The sequence below is a fragment of the Alligator mississippiensis genome, chromosome 3 (genome assembly GCF_030867095.1).
Source record: "Alligator mississippiensis isolate rAllMis1 chromosome 3, rAllMis1, whole genome shotgun sequence".
Taxonomy (NCBI): domain Eukaryota; kingdom Metazoa; phylum Chordata; order Crocodylia; family Alligatoridae; genus Alligator; species Alligator mississippiensis.
Window position 1 is genome coordinate 251,357,175 of NC_081826.1, and position 19,712 is coordinate 251,376,886.

A 19,712-nucleotide genomic window follows, 5' to 3' on the forward strand; every position below is an offset into this window, starting at 1 on the left:
GTGAACCTGGCCGGGCTATCAGAGCTAGTAGGGCAGCCCTCCTCGCCCCGCCCCTAGGGCCGTGGAGCGGTCATTGGCGTGAGCAGCGTGGTGTCCCCCAGCTTGGCTGTACCCAGCTCCCGGCGGCCGCCTTCTCCTTTCCATTTCCTGATTAAGCCAGCAGTGCTTCAGTGGAGGCAGGAGGTGTTTGGACCCGTCCTTTATTGGACTGGCTGCGCACTAGGGAGAGGGGGTTAAGCAGCGTGGTCTTTCCCTCCAGCAGAAACAAGGTGGCTAGAGGACTAGGGCTGTGCTGTTCTGTTTAGGATGGAAGTAAAAGCAAACATAACTGCAGGAACAGCTAACAGCAGAGTTGCAGAGAAAAGGCTAGCTTGATCGATGGACCAAGACCATTAAATAAAAAGAGAGGGTCGTTAACACCTGTGCGATGAAGAGACGGGATCAGGTAGATCAAAATGAGCCATGAAGTCAATTGACTCCCTCCCTTATTTGTCTAGAACAGCATTTCTCAACCTGTGGGTCATGACCTGAGAGTGGGTCTAAGAATAAATGAAAAGGTTGCAAACAAACTTTAAAAATAGATTCTCCCTTAAAGGAGAAACATGTGGGCAACTGGCTTTTCCCTTGCAGAGTTCCAGTCTGCAAGGGGGTGCTTGGGGTCCCCCAGGCCCCACTCATACTTCACCCTGTCCCACACACCCACCCCCTACAGTGGGGCTGCGGCCTTGGGGTGGGGGGCAGTAGGCTGAGTGTGAAGGGTGCTGGGTTGGGACTGGCCATCAATGTTTACAAAAGGGCTTTTTGTGTGTGGCATAGGAAGGAAGGAAGATAAAATGGGACAACCAAATTCAGGGGATAAAGATACCAGGGGAGGAGAAGTGAAAGCGGTGCTATATATGGATGACGTGGCATTTTTGGTGAGGGACAGAAGGTCAGTGAGGAGGGTGCTGGAGCATATGGAAGAGTACGGAAGGGCAGCCGGAGCAAGATTAAATAGAGGGAAGAGTAAGATATGGGGAATAGGGAACTGGGAGGGTCTGGAGGAATATGGGTTGCAGGTGGTAGAGAGAGGACAAAAAATATTAGGGATGTTTTGAGAAAGATGGGAAAGGGGAAACAGCATGGGGAGAAGTGCGGGGACGGGTTAGAAAGGTGCTGGGAATACGGGGATGGAGAGGTTTGTCAAAGATGGGGAAGGTAAAGCTAATCAAGTCGGTGATCTCACCGATCCTGCTGTTCGTAGGGTGGGTATACCCTCCATCGTGGAGGCAAGCGAGGAGGATACAAAGGGAATTGTGTGTGTTTTTCTGGGGAAGTAAGGGAGAGAGGGTAGCAGGTAGGGAGCTTTATAAAGCGGGGGAGCTAGAGGGATGGGGTTTTCCAGAGGTGGAAACATTCATATATGGGCACGGGGTAGCGGCATTAGTCAGGGAGGCACGGAGAGGGGAAGGAATAGTGGGGAAATGGGTAAAGTACTGGGGAGGCAGAATTTTGAGGGTATGGGGGGTATTCGGAGAAAGGTGGACAGGCACGTGGGCAGGGAAACCATCACAGCACGTGGATAGGCTGGTGGCATTCGTCAAGGCAAAGGGTTTGGTGAAACGGGATGGAAGGATTACAAAAGGCGAGGGTAATTTTCAACGCAATTAGGGAGGAAGATGGGTTAACGGACGTGGGGAATTTGACATGGGAACAGGTGAGAGAGGTGTGGAGGGGAATAGAAGACGCAAGGTGGAAAGGGTTTCACAGGGAAATTGCGTGGTGTATAGTTAGGTGGGTGTTATCAGTCAGAGAAATATTATACCGATGGAGGCTGGTGAGATCGGCAGAATGCCCGAAGGAGTTCTGTACAAAGGAAGAAACGGTGCATCACGTTTTTTGGGAGTGCGCGTTTGCAAGAAGGGTGTGGGGAAGAGTAGGGAAGTTTCTAAGGGCGATAGGGTGGGCACAGGGGGTGTCCTATGAGAGCGCAGTGTACGGACTGGTGAAACAAGGAGAAAAGCAATGGGAAGCGTGGGTGATTTTGATGGGGATGAGGGTGGCATTATGGAAAGTGAGGTGCTTGTTGGTAGGGAAGGGGGTATGCTTTACACAAAGGGAATGCTTACAGCTGGGGTATTATGAGATTAAGGACTACATAAAGGGAAAGGGAGAAAAGGGCGAAGGGAGTAGGGCATGGCAAGGCGTTCGGTGGCAGGAATTATTCCAGCCGGCCAGGATAGGGTAAAGGTAGGGAAAGAAAAGAAGAAGGGAGAGAGAGGAGGAAAAGAAGAAGCGTTGGGAAGTAGGGAAAGGAAATGCGTCGGGAATCAGGGAAATGGAAAGGTGAAAACGGAAAGTGGGGAAAACAGTACTACTGAAACAAAAGTGAATTGTGTATGCTATAAATAAAGAGGTGTGGAAAATGTGTTAAAGGCAAATAAAAAGAAGGAAAATACGAGACCACAGGGAAAGATTGTGTAAAATATGAGGATGTATTATAAATGTTGAAAGTGTCCCAAGAACTTGTATGAGAAAAGAGCAAAATGTATTGTCTTGGATTGAATTGATGATTATGTATAAAGAGGATCTGGTGATCCAATTGTGAAGAAATTGTGGTGGAGAAAGAAGATGGGAAGTTCCCACGATCGTGTCATGTATTATTGATTCATGTATGATATTGTTTATTGTGAGATATTGACAAAAGGAGGCGGTGTGGAGAGAGAAATATATATTTTATATTTTCTTAATAAAAAAAAAAAAATGTTTACAAATGGGTCCTGATACAAAAAGGTTGAGAACTACTGGCCTAGAGCTATTGCTGCCACTGCCAGGGAATTAGTATTAAACTTCAGGTGGAGCAGGAATCAAAGGGGTTGGGGGGGAGGATGCACTTGTACCGTGCTGGGTTCATGCCTGTATCCCAAGACTTAAAGTCAAACGGTGAGAGATGGCAACTCCAAAATAGATATCCAACGTTTCCTATTCTTGGAATATAGAAAAGTGGCGCTGTAACACTGGCTGACCCAGACTTTGAAGCAAAGTGGAATCTCATTGCCCAGAATTTAGGTTTTCAGAGGCAAATACTTTTTTATCGCTCAAGGAATTCAGTGTATCAACATTTTAAAAAGCTATATTTAATCATAAAAATATATATTTTGCAACCCAATACATTAAACTAGGAGTCCATCTTGCAACATTGGAACAACAATATCCGGACCTTGAATTGTTGAAGGTTCTTAATGAAAGAAAGAGAACTGTTCAGATAAAAATAATTCTTTATATACTTATTCCATTTATGCATAAATAGCCATCTTACTCCTAAAGCATCCTCAAAGAGCATCCCACAATATACAAGCAAGTTACACCACTGTAGGGTGGGGAAATATGAGAAAGGGAATATTTTGGCAAGAAATACAGGGCCAAAACACCTGTGAAGATTTTACAAAAACATGCATAATTTCTAATGTTTACAATATGCCTCCAAGGTCTGAGTTGTAATGGTTTATCCAAACCTGACCTTACCTGGTAAATAACACAGGTCTCTAATATCTCTGAGGCTTTGAACTGAGTTGGAGGCTGGCAACACTTTCTCAAGCTTTAGCCACAAAATAGGTAACACCCATCTTGAGAAGCCAAAACAAAACACTAGTTGCTAACTGTAGCTGTAGAGTGTAGATGTTGAAACATACTTGTTCATGTTTTCTGAGCTTAACTGTGCCCTTGAGATTAGCTGTCTCTGGTGGGGCTTCAGTTTGGCTCCAGCAGGGACCCAGGTTTTCTGTTTGCTGCAGAAAAATGTGGATTTCTCTTTAAAGGAGAAAATTGCAAGAAAACGCAGGTTCCCTTTGGATGGGGTGGGAGAGTGATCAGGCCCAGGGGGCTCCAGTGCATGTGTGCACACATGCACATGGCAGCCAGGCAGTGGTAGATAGCAGCTCCCGCAACTCCCTCTAGGTAAGTCAAGGAGAGGGGTGGAGGCACAGGCAGGAGGGCATGTGCCTGCGAGATTTCTGTAGCCACAGCGGGGCACAGGACTGCAACGGGGCTCGACCAGCTCCAGGCAGGAGCCACCTCCGTGGCCCAGTGTGGGAGGGAGTGCTGTCATGGCTGCCAAGCAGCCCCTGGTTTGCCTGGCAGCAGCGGGGAGCACAACTCCATGCTGCTGCTGCTGGCACACACACATCACCATGGCATGGCTTCCTCCTGCATTGGGTCCCATCCACTGGGCCACTGGGGCAGCTTCTAGCCAGAGCTGGTCTGGCCCTGCTGCATCCCTATGCCCCACTGTGGGTGCAGAAATCTTGGGTGCCATCCTGCTGTGTTGCCTTGGCCTCCACACCTCTGTGTGCCATGTTGCCTGTGGGCTGCCCCACACCTTCCCCATACACGCACTTCCCTCCTCACACTGGGGGTGGGAAGGCAGTGAGTCAGGAGAGGCACTGGCAGGGCTGGGGGTTGTGGGTCAGAAGTGAGAGGTACCAGCAGGGCCAGGGGGCTGTCAGTTGAGAGTGAGGGGCACCAGCAAGACTGGTGGGGCTGTGGCTTGGGCATATGGGGCAATGGAACGGGCATGGCACCAGCATATCAGGGCTGCTTAGTGCTACAAAGCAGTGGAGATGGGTGGACAGCTGCAGCTGGACCTTTGTCCTGGTGAGCAGAGGGGGCTGGGGGAGCTGATTTTTGTCCATGATAAAAACCCAAGCTCAAATGCTAAAATGTATAGGTATTTAGAATTTATTTTATTATAATGATTGAGGCACTGGTAGGCTTCCAACTTGCTTTAAAATTGTAAACATAGCAATTAAACATTGTGTTCAATGTACATGTACAGTTACCTGTATACATAGTGGCGTTTCATTTTAATTGTGGATAAACGTGGATTTGGGGTTTTTTATTCAGAGAATTTCCGAGAGGGGTTTTAAATCAGAGAGTTTCTGACTGTTGAACAGTGAAAACCAGGATCCCTGATGATTAGCTACATTAATCTGACCTTGCCCGGCCTCCTTCGTGAAAGGCCACAGAACGGGGTAACAGGGGTTAAGGGCGACCTGGGGGACATTGCCGGGTGTTTTGCACAAGCAAGGGGGATTGTCACTGCACTAAACCGGGCCTTCGGGAGGAAGCGCCCTGCCCTGCCCGTGCCAGGGCCGGATCCGAGCCTTGTCCTCAGCGCTCCCACAAGCCACACGTAGCCCACAGGTCTCGCCCACGAACAAGAACAAAGTCTCGCAAGAGTTCACCGCCAGCTGCAGCAAATCCCTACGGGGTCTGGCGCTAGAACGCCCCTCCCTTTTACGTCATCCCCCGGCAGGCGGTTGCAGTCGCGCATTGATGATGCGTGATGCGCCAGGCCCCTCGCAGGGAGGGCGGGGCACTGGGCGCGGTGTTCGGCGTTTGACATGAGGCGGCCCCGCCGGCCGCCGCGGGGGTCGCTGGGAGCAGGCGCGTTGCTGCCCGTGGGCCTGTGACCGTCGGGGCCGGGGCCGGGGCCGGGGCCAGGGCCGCCCGGCTCCCCGCCCGCTCCGCTGGCGCCATGTTCCGCCGCGCGCGGCTCAGCGTGAGGCCCAACGTGAGACCCGGTGGCAGAGGCGGCGGCGGCCCGAGCCCCGCGGCTGCCCCTGGAAGTCCGGGCCCCGCCTGCGCGCCGGGCGGGGAGGAGTCGCAGCCCGGCCCTGGCCCCGCTGCAGCCCCGGGGCCGCCCGGCCAGGATGAGCCGCAGGCGGCGAGCGGGTGAGTCCGGCGGGGCGCGGCGGGGCGGCGGTCGCACGTACCTGCCTGCGGGCAGGGCTCAAGGTGTCGTCCGGGGAGCAGCCGCCCTCGACCTGGCGTCTGGGGGCTCCTGGATGAAACCCCCCCTGGAAAACCACGTTTATTTTTATTCATGGTGCCTCGGTACCTGGGGCGTCACTGGGGCTCTTGGCCGTGCTGCCCAAGCCGCTGGTAAAACAGGTGCAAGGCAGCCCTGCCAAGGAGACAGGGAGTTGCTTTCTTGCCCCATCCTTGCCAGCCCTTGTACTGCTTCTGAGGTACACGCCACCTCGGCGTGGGCTAGTGGCGGGGGCAGCTGGTATGTTTGGCACGTGAGCCCTGGGCACCAAATTGAAGGAGGTGCCAGCAGTGACAGGCTGGGTGGCAGGCAGTGTTAGCTTAGAGGTTTGGGTCTGTGGCAACTGCGAGGAAAGGTGCTGCCTAATGGAGGGCTAACACATGCCAGTGGTGACAGTGGTGGCTGGTTATTGGAGTGGCATCATCTCCTATTTTGAATTTAACTTGTGGCATGTTTGCCAAAGAGGCTGGCTGCTGCTGAAGTAGACTGGTGATGGCGCATGGCTTTATTGTTTGACATGGAAATGTATGGGGGAGGGTACCTTTGGGAGAAAATCCCTAGCCTTTTTGCCAAATCTGTTTGGATATTTGTGAAGCAGAATAGGAATATAAAACCGTAAGAATTGCCATGTGCTGGGTTAGCCCTTAGGTCTCTTTTGCCCAGTCTCTTGTGTCTCACAGTGGCAGAGAGCAGATACTGAAAAGGAGAGTGAACTGGGTATGACTAAGGGTTTTTTCTAGAGGTGCACTGATACATCAGTCCCATATCATATTGGCACCGATAAAAGGAAAATTGACATCATCAGCAGTTGGCTTTTTTTGGCTGTTGTGGCTGATAATTTTGCCAGTAAATGCTGTGTATGCGCGCGTGCATCTACAGCGCAGCATGCAGGTGGCTAGGAGTGCAGCCCGGTAGCGTGGAGAGCAGTGTCTGACTGGTAAGTCTGTTGCGGGGGGAAGGGGCATAGGGGAGGTAGACCAAGGCTTCTGTGGTGAGGGAGGGAGTGGGGCTGGTGCTAGGGCAGGCACTGCACAGCTGGAGCAGGGCGGGGCATGGGATGGAGTCATGAGCGGCTTGTCCAGGGGATGTTGGGGGGACGGGACAGGGGACGAGCGGCTCCTGCCAAGCAGCTCCTGCCATTGTATGCACCCAGAAGGGCATGGGGGCCGTGCACCTCCTGGATCCGTGTGTGGGGTGAGGGCAGTGCCAGGCTCTTCCTGGCAGGGGGGTTGGGCTGGGGCTGTGCTTGGGGTAGGCATCAGCGGCGCTGGGAGGGGAGGCTATGGCGGGGGTTACAGCCACCCCAAAATTCTCTGTAGCCCCACTCCCAGTGCTACCGCCACCTGACCTGAGTGCAGCCTGGCCCAGCACCTCCAGGAAGGACCTGGCACTGCCCCTGGCTGCAGCCCACAGCGGCAGCCTGCCCTTGCCCTGCAGGCAAATCTGGGGGGCACATGTACCCCATACCCTCCTGGGGTGCCTGCACCCCCTGGATGAGCCATGGATCCATCCTACACCACACCCTGCCCTGGCTGTTCAATGCCTGTCCCTACCCCAGGTCCAGAGCCAGTCCCATTCCCTTCCTCACCGCAGGGGCCTTGGTCTGCCCCCGCTACCTCTTTCCTCCCACCTTGCCCCTTCCCCCACAACAGACTCGCCAGCCAGATGCTGCTCTCCAAGCTGCCGGACTGCATATTGGCAATTGGATTGGTATCAGCTGATATGGCTCATTAAAAATCAGCCATTGGTATCGCCCCCAAAAATCTCTATCAGTGTACACCTAGTTTTTCCCCTGTTTCTTTATTGCTTGGAGCTTCCAGCATTTAAGATCTAGGAAGTTCTGATTCAGAGGCTGCATCCCTAACTCCCATGTTGAATAGCTACCGATGCCCCTTTTCTCCAAGAATTTGTCCAATCCCTTTTTGAATCAAAATGACAGGAGACAGGAGCAGCAGGACCCGGGGGAAGCCACGGCAGGCTCCTGCAACAGCAGGGCCCATCCAGCCCTGCTACCCTGCCGGAAGTCCCTGCGTAGCAGGGGCTTATGGCCTAGGACTGTTTGTGCCTCCCTGCACCGGGAGTGGGAAATTCAGGTAAGAAGAGTGGTGGGGCCTGCACTGTTCAATATCTTCATCAGCGACTTGGACAAGGGGGTGGAAAGCACCTTGTTCAAATTTGTGGATGACACTAAGATGTGGGGAGAAGTGGGCATGCTGGAGGAGAGGGACAGGCTGCAACTCGATCTAGACAGGTTACAGGGGTGGGCGGATGAGAACAGGATGGGTTTCAATACTGACAAGTGCAAGATATTGCACCTGGGGAGGAAGAACCAGCAGCAGACCTACAGGCTGGGGAACTCCCTTCTCATCAGCACAGAGGCAGAAAAGGATCTTGGAGTCATTATCGATTCCAAAATGAACATGGGCCGCCAATGTGGGGAGACCCTCAGGAAGGCTAACCGCACCTTTTCATGCATCCACAGATGCATCACAGGCAGGTCCAAGGAAGTGATCCTCCCCCTCTATGTGACACTGGTCAGGCTGCAGTTGGAGTACTGTGTCCAGTTCTGGGCGCCGCACTTCAGGAGGGATGTGGCTAGCATTGAGAGGGTCCAGAGGAGGGCCACTCGCATGATCAGGGGGCAGCAAGACAGGCCCTACAAGCAGAGGCTACGGGACCTGAACCTGTTCAGCCTCCACAAGAGAAGGCTGAGAGGGGATCTGGTGGCTTTCTACAAACTGGCCAAGGGGGACCAGCAGGCTATGGGAGAGTCCCTGTTCCCCCTGAGCACTACCGGGAGTAACAAGGAATAACGGCCATAAGTTGACTGAGAGTAGATTCAGGCTAGGTATCAGGAGGCACTACTTCACAGTAAGGGTGGCTAGGATCTGGAACCAACTTCCAAGGGAAGTGTTACTCGTTCCTACCCTTCGGGTCTTCAAAAAGAGGCTAGATAATCACTTTGCTGAGGTCGTTTGACCCCAGCATTCTTTCCTGCCCATGTCAGGGGGTCAGACTTGATGATCTGCTTAGGTCCTTTCCGACCCTACCAACTGAGGCAAGGGAGAACCGTGGGGATTGCCCTAGTCCTTGAGGCCCGGCCGGCTCCTGCTGAGCCCCCAGAGTCTGGCCATGCAGCTGGGAGCCATGTGGTGCAGAGTGGCTGGCGGGTGGGCAGGAAAGTGGGGAAAGCGGCAGTGGGGAGCAGGGAGTGGAGTGCAGGGCCTGTGACGGGGCCAGCACTGGTGGGGCCCAGAGTAAGGCAGCAAGAGCTGGTGGGGATCTGTGGAGCAGGGCTGGCCTGCCAGCAGAGAGAGAGGGGACCTGGCCGACAACTTGGTGGCTTTGGGCCAGTTGTGGTCTGCCTTGGTCTCCCGCTTCTTCCTGCTACACGAGGCGGAGCGGCCTTTGCAATGACCCTTGGGGCCACTGGCATGGTTGTGGAGGCCTCAGGGCTTGGGAGTGGAGGAGGATGAGGCTCGACCACCATCACCACCACCTTGTAGCTGTGCTTGCGGTGCTGCTCATGGGAGTGGCCACTGCTGCTGTGGTGCTCCTTCTGTGCCCAGGAGGGTCCCTTGGCCTGCTGCGGGGATGGCACCAAATGCAAGTGGCCACAGTGCTCGGGCTCACAGCAGGGACATGGCAGGGGCAGCCAGGTCTCGTTGCCCAGCAGTAGCTGCCTGCTGCCACAGCAGTGAGGTGGGGTGGCCCTTGCAGCACACCTTGGAGCCACCACTGTGGTTGTGGTGGCTGTGGTGGTGGAGGAGGATGATGAAGCGGGCTCGGCTGCCTCCATCTCCTTGTCGCTGCAGTCACAGTGCTGCTCGCAGGAGTGGCTGCTGTTGCTGTGGTGTTCCCGCTATGTGCAGCTGCTGCTGTGGCAGCAGGCAGCTGCTGTGGCAGCAGGCAGCTGCTGTGGACTGCTTCTGCTGCCAAGAGCTGGAGCACCACTTGCCCCATGGCTGCTTGCACTTGGTGCCATCCCTGCAGCAGGCTGAGGCAGCTGCAGGAGTGGGTGTGGGGCCGGCGGCAGCAGATACTTGGGGAGGCTGGGTGCGGTAGGAGCACTGTGGTGGCAGCAGCTGCTCCCGCAAGTGGCACTGCGAGCACTGCCGCGAGTGCAGCAACAAGAAGGAGGAAGCAGCAGCTGAGCCCGCCTTGTCCTTCTCCTCCACCATGGCCACTTGGGCTGCGAGCCCAAGCGCCACTTGCCCTGTGGCCACTTGTGCTCAGCGCCATCCCCGCAGCGGGCCGAGGTACCAGTGGCGGCCAGGAACCAGCAGCAGGTGTGGGACCATCAAACAGCATGGGGCCCGTGCCACTGCCCTGGGGCCAGGAGCATCAGGAACACAGAGCCCAGGCTTGCAGAAGTGCTGGCGGAGTCTCTGCTTGTCGTGGGGGCGGTGGGGGCAAACTGTGGGCAAACCCTCCCCCTCTGCAAGCCACAAGCCTCCCCAGCCACCCTCCCCCACACACTCCCAGCCCTGCACAAAACCCATATCTACGCACAGCCTGCACACCCACACCTAAACACCCCACCACTCTATACCCACCCTCCTACCCACGCTATATAAGAGTAAGATTTCATTTTAAGCCATTATACAATAACTTCTATGTACACTACACAAACGCATGTAAATCAGGACAAAATATTTTTTGAAATGAAATTAATGGATGTTGTAGTACATTTTAATTTTTTTAGAATATAATTTGATATTTTTTGCTGAAAGGAGTAATTCCAGAGGGGAAGGGGAGGGACTTCTGATGGCACAGGTCAGGGGTTAGGGGGTTCTACTTCCAGTCCCAGGGTGGCGACCAGGGGGTGGGGCACCTGTCAAAGGGCGGAGATACCCATGCAGTCATCTAGTGATTCTAGTTCAACCTCCTGCTTGAGGCCAGAATGGTCTCGTGTCCCATAGGGGGGACTCATATCTGCAACCTTGGTGTTATTAGTACCATACTCTAAGTAACTGAGCTAATCGGCTGTTTAAATATTAATTACAGCGTGACAAAGTGATTATTCCCAGTTGAGGCACTGGAGCTATTTGAATATTTAGGTTACTTACAGGGACGTACTGATAAAGATTTTCTTGGCCGATTCCAATCTGATAACTGATTTACAGGACTGCAGCTGGACAGCATGGAGAGCAGTGCCCTGCATGTAAGTCTGTGGAGGGGGAGGGAAGGGGCATCGGGGGGCAGATCGAGGCCCCCATGGTGAGGAAGGGAGTGGGGCAGGGACTGGGGGCTCTGCCCAATGAGGGCAGTGAATGGGACCCTGAGGCCAAAGCGGGTAGCTGCTTGGAGCCACAGATGGCTCATCCAGGGATTGTGGGGGGGATAGGGAGGAGAGGATGGCTCCCTGTCACTGCACCCTCCCCCCCCCCCAGGAGGCATGGGGGGGCCTGTGTCCCCCCCCCCATATTTGTGTGTGTGGTAGAAGTGGGCTGCTTGCTACATGCTTGTGCCTAGGGGTGGCACCAGCCTCTTCCTGGTGGGGGGTTTGGTCTCAGAGCAGGTAGGATTGGGGCAGGCTCAGCTGCATGGGGTGGGCAGCGGCAGTGGTGCTGGGTGGAGTGGCTACGGGGGGGCTAAGGTAAATTTTGGGGTGGCTGTAGTCCCCCCACCCTCCCTAGTGCTTCCCCTGTTTGGGGTACTCTGCCCTGTTGCCTTCCTTCAGGAGCCCCTCACTGGCTGCACATCTCCTACCTGTCCCTGTCCTCCCTGCATGTCCCGAGAGAAAGGCAGCAGAGTGAAGTGCCCCAAGCAGGCGGGGTGCTTGGGGGAGCTGTGGCCATCCCGATATTCACTTTAGCACCCCCCATGGCCTCCGCTTCCAGCACTGCTGCTGCTACCCACCATGCATAGCTGAGCCTGCCCCACTCCGAGCCCAGCCCTGGCCCAGTCCCCACACTGAGAAGTGGCTGGCACCACCCCTGGCCCTGAGTCTCTAGCAGGCAGCCCACTTCCATCCTGTGTGCAAGCCCAGGAAGGGCACATGGACCCCCATGCCTCCCCTAGGGGTGCATGCAGTGGCAGAGAGCCCCCCCCTTCCCCCCCCCCCAAACGCCCTCTGGACAAGCTGCCCACAGCTCCATCCTGCTCACTGCTGCTGCCCTAGGGTCCTGTTCACTGCCCAGGCTGAGCAGGAAACCCCCCCCCCCCCCCCCCTTTGCTTATTTCCTCACCGTGGGGGCCTCAATCTGCCCTTCTTCCTCATACCCCTTTTCCCTCCCCCTGCTCCTTCCCTTCCACAGACTTACTTGCAGGACTTGTTCCCTGTGCTTCTTGGCTGCATTCCTGCCCACGTGTATTATTATCTGTAAATGAGGACTAGAAACCTGATCTTCTTAAAAATAGAGTTAATTAGTTGTGTTAGTCTGAAGTTAGGCAGAAGTTAGGGCATGGTAGCATTTTAGCAACTAACTGATTTAGAACACTGTTTTCATAGGCAACAGACATTTTAACATCTGAAGAAGTGGTTGGCTGTCTATGAAAGTGGTTAGACAAACACCTTGCTGGGGTCGTTTGACCCCAGTACTTTTTCCTGCCATAGCAGGGGGTCGGATTTGATGATCTGCTCAGGTCCCTTCCGACCCTACCAACTATGAAACTATGAAAGGTATGCCTCTGAACCAGTTAGCCTCTGAGGTGCTGCTCTGCCTGCCTGCCTTCTTCCTTGTCAAAACTGGAAGCCATCTTCATGGAGAAACTTGTCTAGGAAAGGCTATTGACTTTTGTTTTTCTTAATAGGAACAGTGGAACTGGCGCAATTTCTAAATTCAGTTACACATCTGGATTCTATGCAGTTAGGTTTGAGCTGTAAATACTGCAAAAGAATCTTCATACTTAAATGCCAATAAAAGTTTAAATTTAAATAATGAAAATATTTTGTGTCACTTTGTCAGATATCCTTTGTGCAAGCTAAAACTTGGGGTGAGGAAATTGCTTAATATAATCTTCTGTTTTGATCAATTAATATTATTAAAATGCTTTACCTTCAGTCAATGTGTACATTATCACAAGCAGAAACATGAGGTTAATTAATGGTAATCATTAATGCTAAAAGCTGATTAATAAGAGTTATTAGTTTACCTAGTGTGGAAGTTAGCATTGGATGTATATGGGTAAGTCTGCTTGGATAGACTACTTAAGGGGCAGTGCTTCTCTTCTCTCTCTTTAGGATGTAGATGCATACCTATTAATGTGGTCTTTAAAAGTAACAAGTGTGTTCTACATGGTATTTCATGATACTTTTTTAATTGTTTGTAGAAATGAAAGGGCGGGTGGTGCAAGTGATGCTGGAGAAGCCATTAAACCTGCAGATGGACCTTTGCAGAGGAGAAAAAGAATATCCACTCTGCCTAACTTGGCAAAACCCAGAGTTACGGCGCTAGCTGCACAACGGTCGGTATCAAAGCCTGCTCAAAAACAAGTACCTCAGTCTGTCAGTGGCAACACTTCACGGAAGGAATCCTCTGCATCAGATAAGACCAACAGTGAAAGCTCTCCAAAGTCTCCCAATCTGCCTGAAAAGAAAACACCTGTCCCACAAGTGCCACAGTTTTCCCCACTTAAAAAATCACGAAGCAAAGAGCCAAATGCCAGTATAATTGCTCATAAAAATGATGAAACTCTACAGAAGAGCACACTCTCCCCTCTCAAGGAGAGACCTACCCAGGGAAGATCAAAAGAAGATGAAATGTCGCATGCAAAATCTACTCCAGCAAAAGAAAAGCAGAGGTGCTCAGATCGTGAAAGAATCCTTAAAGCCCAGAAGCTGAGAGAGATGCTCAAAGAAGAGCTGATGAAAGAAAAACTGGTAAGGTCTTAAGTTGGTTGGTACTGAGGGTGAAGAGGAAACGGAAAGGGGGATAGTATCTTCCTGGTCTCTGTGGCCCGTCTCCTGTCTGTAGTAGTGTTGTCATGTTATTGGGATGTCAGTGTCATGGTGTTCTCAGCGGCTGCGTGGTAATCCCTAGTGGGGATAGTACCTCCTGTGCCATTAAGGAGAGAGTGGTGCGGAGAGAGGGCTTTTGTATTAAGTTGTTCTGAGCCAGTGGCAATGCTGTTCCCTCCCAGTGCAACTCATGTTGCATACCATTCACTTCTTGAGGTTTTGTTTCCACAAGTGAACCTTTATGTTGTCATAATGACAGCTATTTTTATAATGTGTTTTTCATCATTTGACTAATACAAGGTTGGGGGAAATGCTCTTGGAGGCTACAATTTCAGTTCTTTGACATTGGACAACTTGTTACATCAGCTTATTCACTCAGCTTTAAAGTGGTGGTTACTGGATACATTATGGGAAATTTGGAGCACTTCACAAATACAAACCTAATGATATTTTAATGAGGACAGAATGCATCAGCACAAAATACAATATTTATGTACATAGCAAAAAAAAAGCAAATATGAGAAGAAAAAGGCATGGATTGTCCTTTTTAAATGAACAAATCAACTTGGAAAACAGTCTGTGCAAAAGTGTGATTTAGGTACTACATCAATGTTTAATTGACCCCCAAAATGCTACATAGAATCATATAAAATTGAGGTTGGAAGGGACCTCACAAGTTCATCTAGTCCAACCCCCTGCTCAAAGCAGGACCATCCCCAACTAGATGATTCCAGCCAAGGCTTTATGTAGCTGGGTCTTAAAAACCTCTCTGGGTAACCTGTTCCAGTGCTTTACTACCTTCCTCATGAGACAGTTTATCCTAATATCTAACCTAAACTTACCTTGCTGCAACTTGAGATCATTGCTCCTTGTTCTGTCATCTACCACCACTGAGAACAGTCTAGCTAAGGGGCGGGCAATTATTTTGGGCAGAGGGCCGCTTACTGAGTTTTGGCAACTCATCGAGAGCTGCATGACAGGCAGCGAGGGGCAGATAAATATTAATTTTCTACATTTTTTAGGGTCCCCACGGGCTGGATAGAATGGCTTGGCGGGCTGCATCCGGCCCGCAGGCCACATTTTGCCCACCCCTGGTCTAGTTCCATCCTCTTTAGAACCCTACTTCAGGCAGTTGAAAGCTGCTATTAAATCCCCCCTCAGTCTTCTCTTGTGCAGACTAAATAAGCCCAGTTCTCTCATCCTCTCTTCAGAAGTCATGTGCCCTAGTCCCCTAACTATTTTCATTGCCCTCTGCTGGACTCTCTCCAATATGTCCACATCCTTTTTGTAGTGGGGTCCCAAAACTGGACAGAGTACTCCAGATATGACTTGACCGGTGCACTACACACACCCTGGGAAGGCATTGAGGGAGGGGGGTGCCCCCAGATCTGCGCGCAGGGAGAGTCTGGGACCACACCGGGCTCTTCCTGGTGGGGGCTGGGCCTGGCTGCGCTTGGGGTAGGTGGTGGTGGCACTAGGAGGGGGGCTGGGGGGGCTACAGCCCACCCCTGTAGCCCCGTTCCTGTAGGCCCCCACAATGAGGGAGGGAGTGGGGTGGAGCAGAGGCAGTCACTACCCAGCTGGGGCAGAGCCACGAGCGACTCGACCGGGGGGTGTGGGGAAGGTGGGCAGCTCCCGCCACTGCATGGACCCTGGGAGGGTATGGGGGGCACGTGCCCCCAAATCTGCACAAAGCATGTGGCAGGATGGGGCCACTGGGCTGGGGCTGGGGCAGCACTGAGCTGTTCCCAGTGGGGTTGTGGGGTCGGGCTGCGCTGGGAGCAGGGTTCAGGCAGGGAGTCTGCCGCTCCCCCCCACCGGCTCAGTCCCCTGCCCTGGGTGGGCCGAGCAGCCCCTGCCCCACTTCCTCCCCCCAACAACGAACTTACCTGCCGGACCAGGCTGCTCTTCACGTGGCTGGTCTGCATCCTGGCCCCCCGTGTGCTCTGCTGTGGCTGTGCACACGCATGCGGAGTTCTGTGTGTTCCCTACAACCATTTTAAGTACCCTTAGGGCTATGCGTACCCCTGGTTGACAACCACTGACCTAGAGTATAGCAGTTTTCAGTTGTTTTGCCTTTGTTGCCAGTATGCTTTGAATTAGAGTAGAGGTGATTATGCTTTGTGTAGAGGTGCACCAAATACATCAGTCCATATTTCGGTACCGAATAGGTCAGTATGTCGCTGGAAAATGCCGCTTATATGCACGCAGCCTCAGCATGCGTGTGGCCAGCCTGGCAGCTTGGATAGCAGCATCTGGCTGGTAAGTCTGTTTTTGGGGGGGGGGCAGATCGAGGCTCCTGTGGTGATGGAGGGAGTGGTGTTGGGGCACGGACAGATGCTGCCCAGCCTTTGTGGGGCATGGGACAGCTGCAAGTGGCTTGTCTGGAGGGCAGGGTGGCCTCTATTGCTGTGTGCACCACTGGGAGGGCATATGCTCTATCCAAATCTGCACGCAGGGCTAGGGCAGGCTGCTGCTGTGTGCTCAGGGCCAGGTGTGGTACCGGGCTCTTCCGGGTGGGGAAGGGGGCTTGGCCACAGCTGCATTCAGAGTGGGCAGAGGTAGCACTGGGAGTGGGGGCTATGGGGTGAGCTACAGAATTTGCCATAGTTTCCCTGTAGTGCCCCCTCCTAGTGCCTATGCCCAGAGCACAGCCCTGGCCCAGCCCTGCCTGCCGGGAAGAGCCCAACACTGCCTGCAGCATCAACCCGTCCTCTCCCTGCACACAGATCCAGGGGGCACATGCTCCCCATGCCTACCCCAGGGGTGCACGCAATGGTGGGAGTCCCTCCCCAGACAAGCTGCTCATAGCTTTATCCTGCACCTTGCCCTGCTTTGGCTGGGCAGCGCCTGCAACTGCCCCGGCTTCACTCTCTCCCTCACGTGTGCCTCAATCTGTGCCCCCAACTTCCCTTTCCCCCACAACTGACTTACCAGCTGGATACTGCTCTCCATGCTGCCAGTCTGCATATCGACAGTCGGATCACTATCGGCTGATATGGCTCATTAATAATCGGCCATCAGTATCGGTCAAAAAAATCTTTTATCGGTGTACCCCTAATTATGAGACTGCATTCTTCCCCCATAAGAGCCTAGAAATCTCTCCAAAATCCAGTAGGAATTGCTGTCTTCACAAGAATTAATGAGCACTGTAAAATGAAAAATTATTGTAGCATTAGATTAAATTTAGACCAGGCAGTTATTATGTGATATTTATTTACAAGGTAAAAGTACTTGTGTGACTATTATAAGCAATATATATGATTTTTTTTTTTCGTATGTAGAAACACGGGAAATCCAGACAGAAGGTGGTTGAAGGTTTCACTGCAGCAGATCGTTCCAAAATGACCATGAGAGACTTGATATACTTCCTGCCACAGAACAATCCCATGAAGTAAGTAATTTTTTTTCCTTCCTGATTACATTATTTTTCTCTGTAGTAATTTAATCCGTATGAGATGCAGCAAAAGCCACGTTATCCAGCAATTTACAAACCGTCATGCTCTATTAACCGGCATGCCAATCAACATGGCAAAAGCAAAACTGGAAGTGCCCACCATGGCACTTCTAGTTTCGCTGAGCCCCCTCAGCCTGTGGCAAAGCAGCCTGTCCCCCAGTATACTGACGTGGCAGGAGTGGTGGCGGCCCAAACAGGCAAAGACACCTGTTCAGACCTCTTGGGTAACCAGCATATATGGTTATCTGGCACCCATCGTGCCCCATGGGTGCGGATGACAAAGCTTTTGCTGTATACTTTTAGATCAGTCCTTAAGTCTACAGTCTTGTTTATCATTAGAATCATAGAAGTAGGGTTGGTAGGGACCTTGTAGATCTTCAAGTCTGACCCCCTGCCTGGGCAGGAGGAAAACTGGGCTCAAATGACCCCAACCAGGTAGGCATCAAGCTGCTTCTTAAAGACCCCCAGGGTAGGAGCCAGCACCACTTCCCTTGGAAGTTGGTTCCAGATCCTAGCCTCCCTAACTGTGAAGTAGTTCTTACAGATGTCTAATCTAAACCTACTCTCCAACAACTTGTGGCTGTTATTCCTTGTTATCCTGGGGGGGTGCTAGGGGAAACAAGGTCTCCCCCAAACCCTTCTGGTCCCCCCTAGTGAGTTCATAGGCGGTCACCAGGTCTCCCCTCAGCCTTCTCTTGTGAAGGCTGAACAGGTTCAGGTCCCATAGCCTCCCATTGTAGAGTCTGCCCTGCTGTCCCCGGATCATGCGGGTGGCCCTCCTCTGGACCCTCTCAATGTTGTCCACATCCCTCTTGAAGTGGGGTGCCCAGAACTGGACACAGTACTCCAGCTGTGGCCTGACCAGTGTCGGGTAGAGGGGGAGGATCACTTCCTTGGCCCTACTTGAGATGCACCTGTGGATGCACGATAAGGTCCAGTTAGCCCTGCCGACCGTGACCTCGCATTGTCGGCCCATGTTCATCTTGGAGTCAGTGATGACTCCAAGATCCCTTTCTGCCTCTGTGCTCTCAAGAAGGGAGTTTCCCATCTTATAAGTGTGCTGCTGGTTACTACTGCCCAAGTGCAGCACCCTGCACTTGTCAGTATTGAAACGCATCCTGTTTTTGTTAGCCCACCCCTGCAACCTATCCAGGTCTTGCTGCAGTCTTTCCCTCCCTACTAGCGTGCCCACCTCACCCCACATTTTGGTATCATCAGCAAATTTAAACAGGTTGCTCTTCACCCCGTTGTCCAAATCGCTGATAAAGAAATTGAACAGTGCAGGCCCAAGGACCGAGCCCTGGGGGACTCCGCTGCCCACTTCCCCCCAGGTCGAATATGACCCGTCCACCACAACCCTCTGAGTACAACCCTTCAGCCAATTTGGAATCCATCTGACCATGTAGACATCAATGCCACAGTCGCCTAGTTTTTTAATGTGGATGGGGTGGTCGACAGTGTCAAAGGCCTTGCTGAAGTCCAGAAAGACTACATCCACGGCGACACCTGCATCCAATGCTTTTGTGACCTGATAGTAAAAGGCAGTCAGGTTTGTCTGACATGACCTGCGCCTGATGAAACCGTGCTGGTGGCCCTTGAGCATCATCCCTGATGCCTGACCATCACAGATGTGCTACTTGATGATCTTCTCAAAGAGTTTCTCCAGGATTGAGGTAAGACTGACAGGCCTATAGTTGCCTGGGTCCTCCCTTTTTTAAAGATGGGGACCACATTGGCTATCTTCCAATCATCTGGCACCTGGCCCGAGCACCACGAGCGCTCGTAAAGCTGTGCCAAGGGCCCTGCAATAACCCCTTGTAGCTCCCTCAACACCCTGGGGTGGAGAGCATCTGGACCTGCTGATTTGAACATGTCCAGCCCCTCCAGAAGCACTCTAATCTGGTCTTCCACAACCTTAGATTTTGAGGCGTTCCCCTCGAGTCCGTCTTGAATCACAGTGGGGGAGTCCCGATCCCTGCACAAGAAAACAGAGGTGAAGAATTTGTTAAAGAGGTCTGCCTTCTCCTGGCGCAGCCACCAGATTGCCCAGTGTATCTTTCAGGGGCCCCACATTTCCCAGTGCCGCCTTCATCCTCCCTATATATTTGAAAAAGGACTTTTTATTATCTTTGATCTTGGGTGCTAGTCCTAGCTCCATGTCCACCTTAGCTTTCCTAACAGCCCCCCTACAGGCCTGAGCAGTGGAGGTATACTCCTCTTGGAGATAGCCCCCCACCCTTCCACCGGGTGTACACCGCCTTTTTGGCAACCAGGAATTCCTAGACGTCCTTGGTGAGCCAGGGGGGCTTTTGGGCACTCTTGCCCCCCCCGTGCTTCTTGTTGGGATCGTCACCCCTTGGGCCCCGAATATTGTCTCCTTAAGGAACGACCACTCATCTTGGGCACTGAGTTCCCCTGCCCTCAAGAACCCCAGCGCCTCTCCCACCAATCTCCTCAACTCTTTGAAGTTGGCCCTCTTGAAGTCTAGGGCTACTGCCTTGCTGCAGACCCTTGTCACCCTGCGCTGGATGATGAATTCCAGC

At 52.6% G+C, this 19,712-nt stretch overlaps 1 protein-coding gene across 8 annotated transcripts in view; it reads left to right on the forward strand.

Annotated features, from left to right (window-relative positions):
• The first annotated feature begins 5,337 nt into the window (after window positions 1–5,337).
• Window positions 5,338–19,712, forward strand: part of BDP1 (B double prime 1, subunit of RNA polymerase III transcription initiation factor IIIB) — an 81,182-nt gene continuing 66,807 nt past the window's right edge. For all 8 annotated transcript variants that reach the window (XR_009461104.1, XM_059725078.1, XM_059725084.1 and 5 more), the window contains exons 1-3: window positions 5,338–5,712; window positions 13,085–13,634; window positions 16,997–17,106. Coding sequence is in view for 7 of the 8 variants with exons in the window: in XM_059725078.1 (XP_059581061.1) it covers window positions 5,516–5,712; window positions 13,085–13,634; window positions 16,997–17,106 (857 nt within the window). In the remaining variant the exon portion in view is untranslated. The remainder of the gene's footprint in view (window positions 5,713–13,084; window positions 13,635–16,996; window positions 17,107–19,712) is intronic.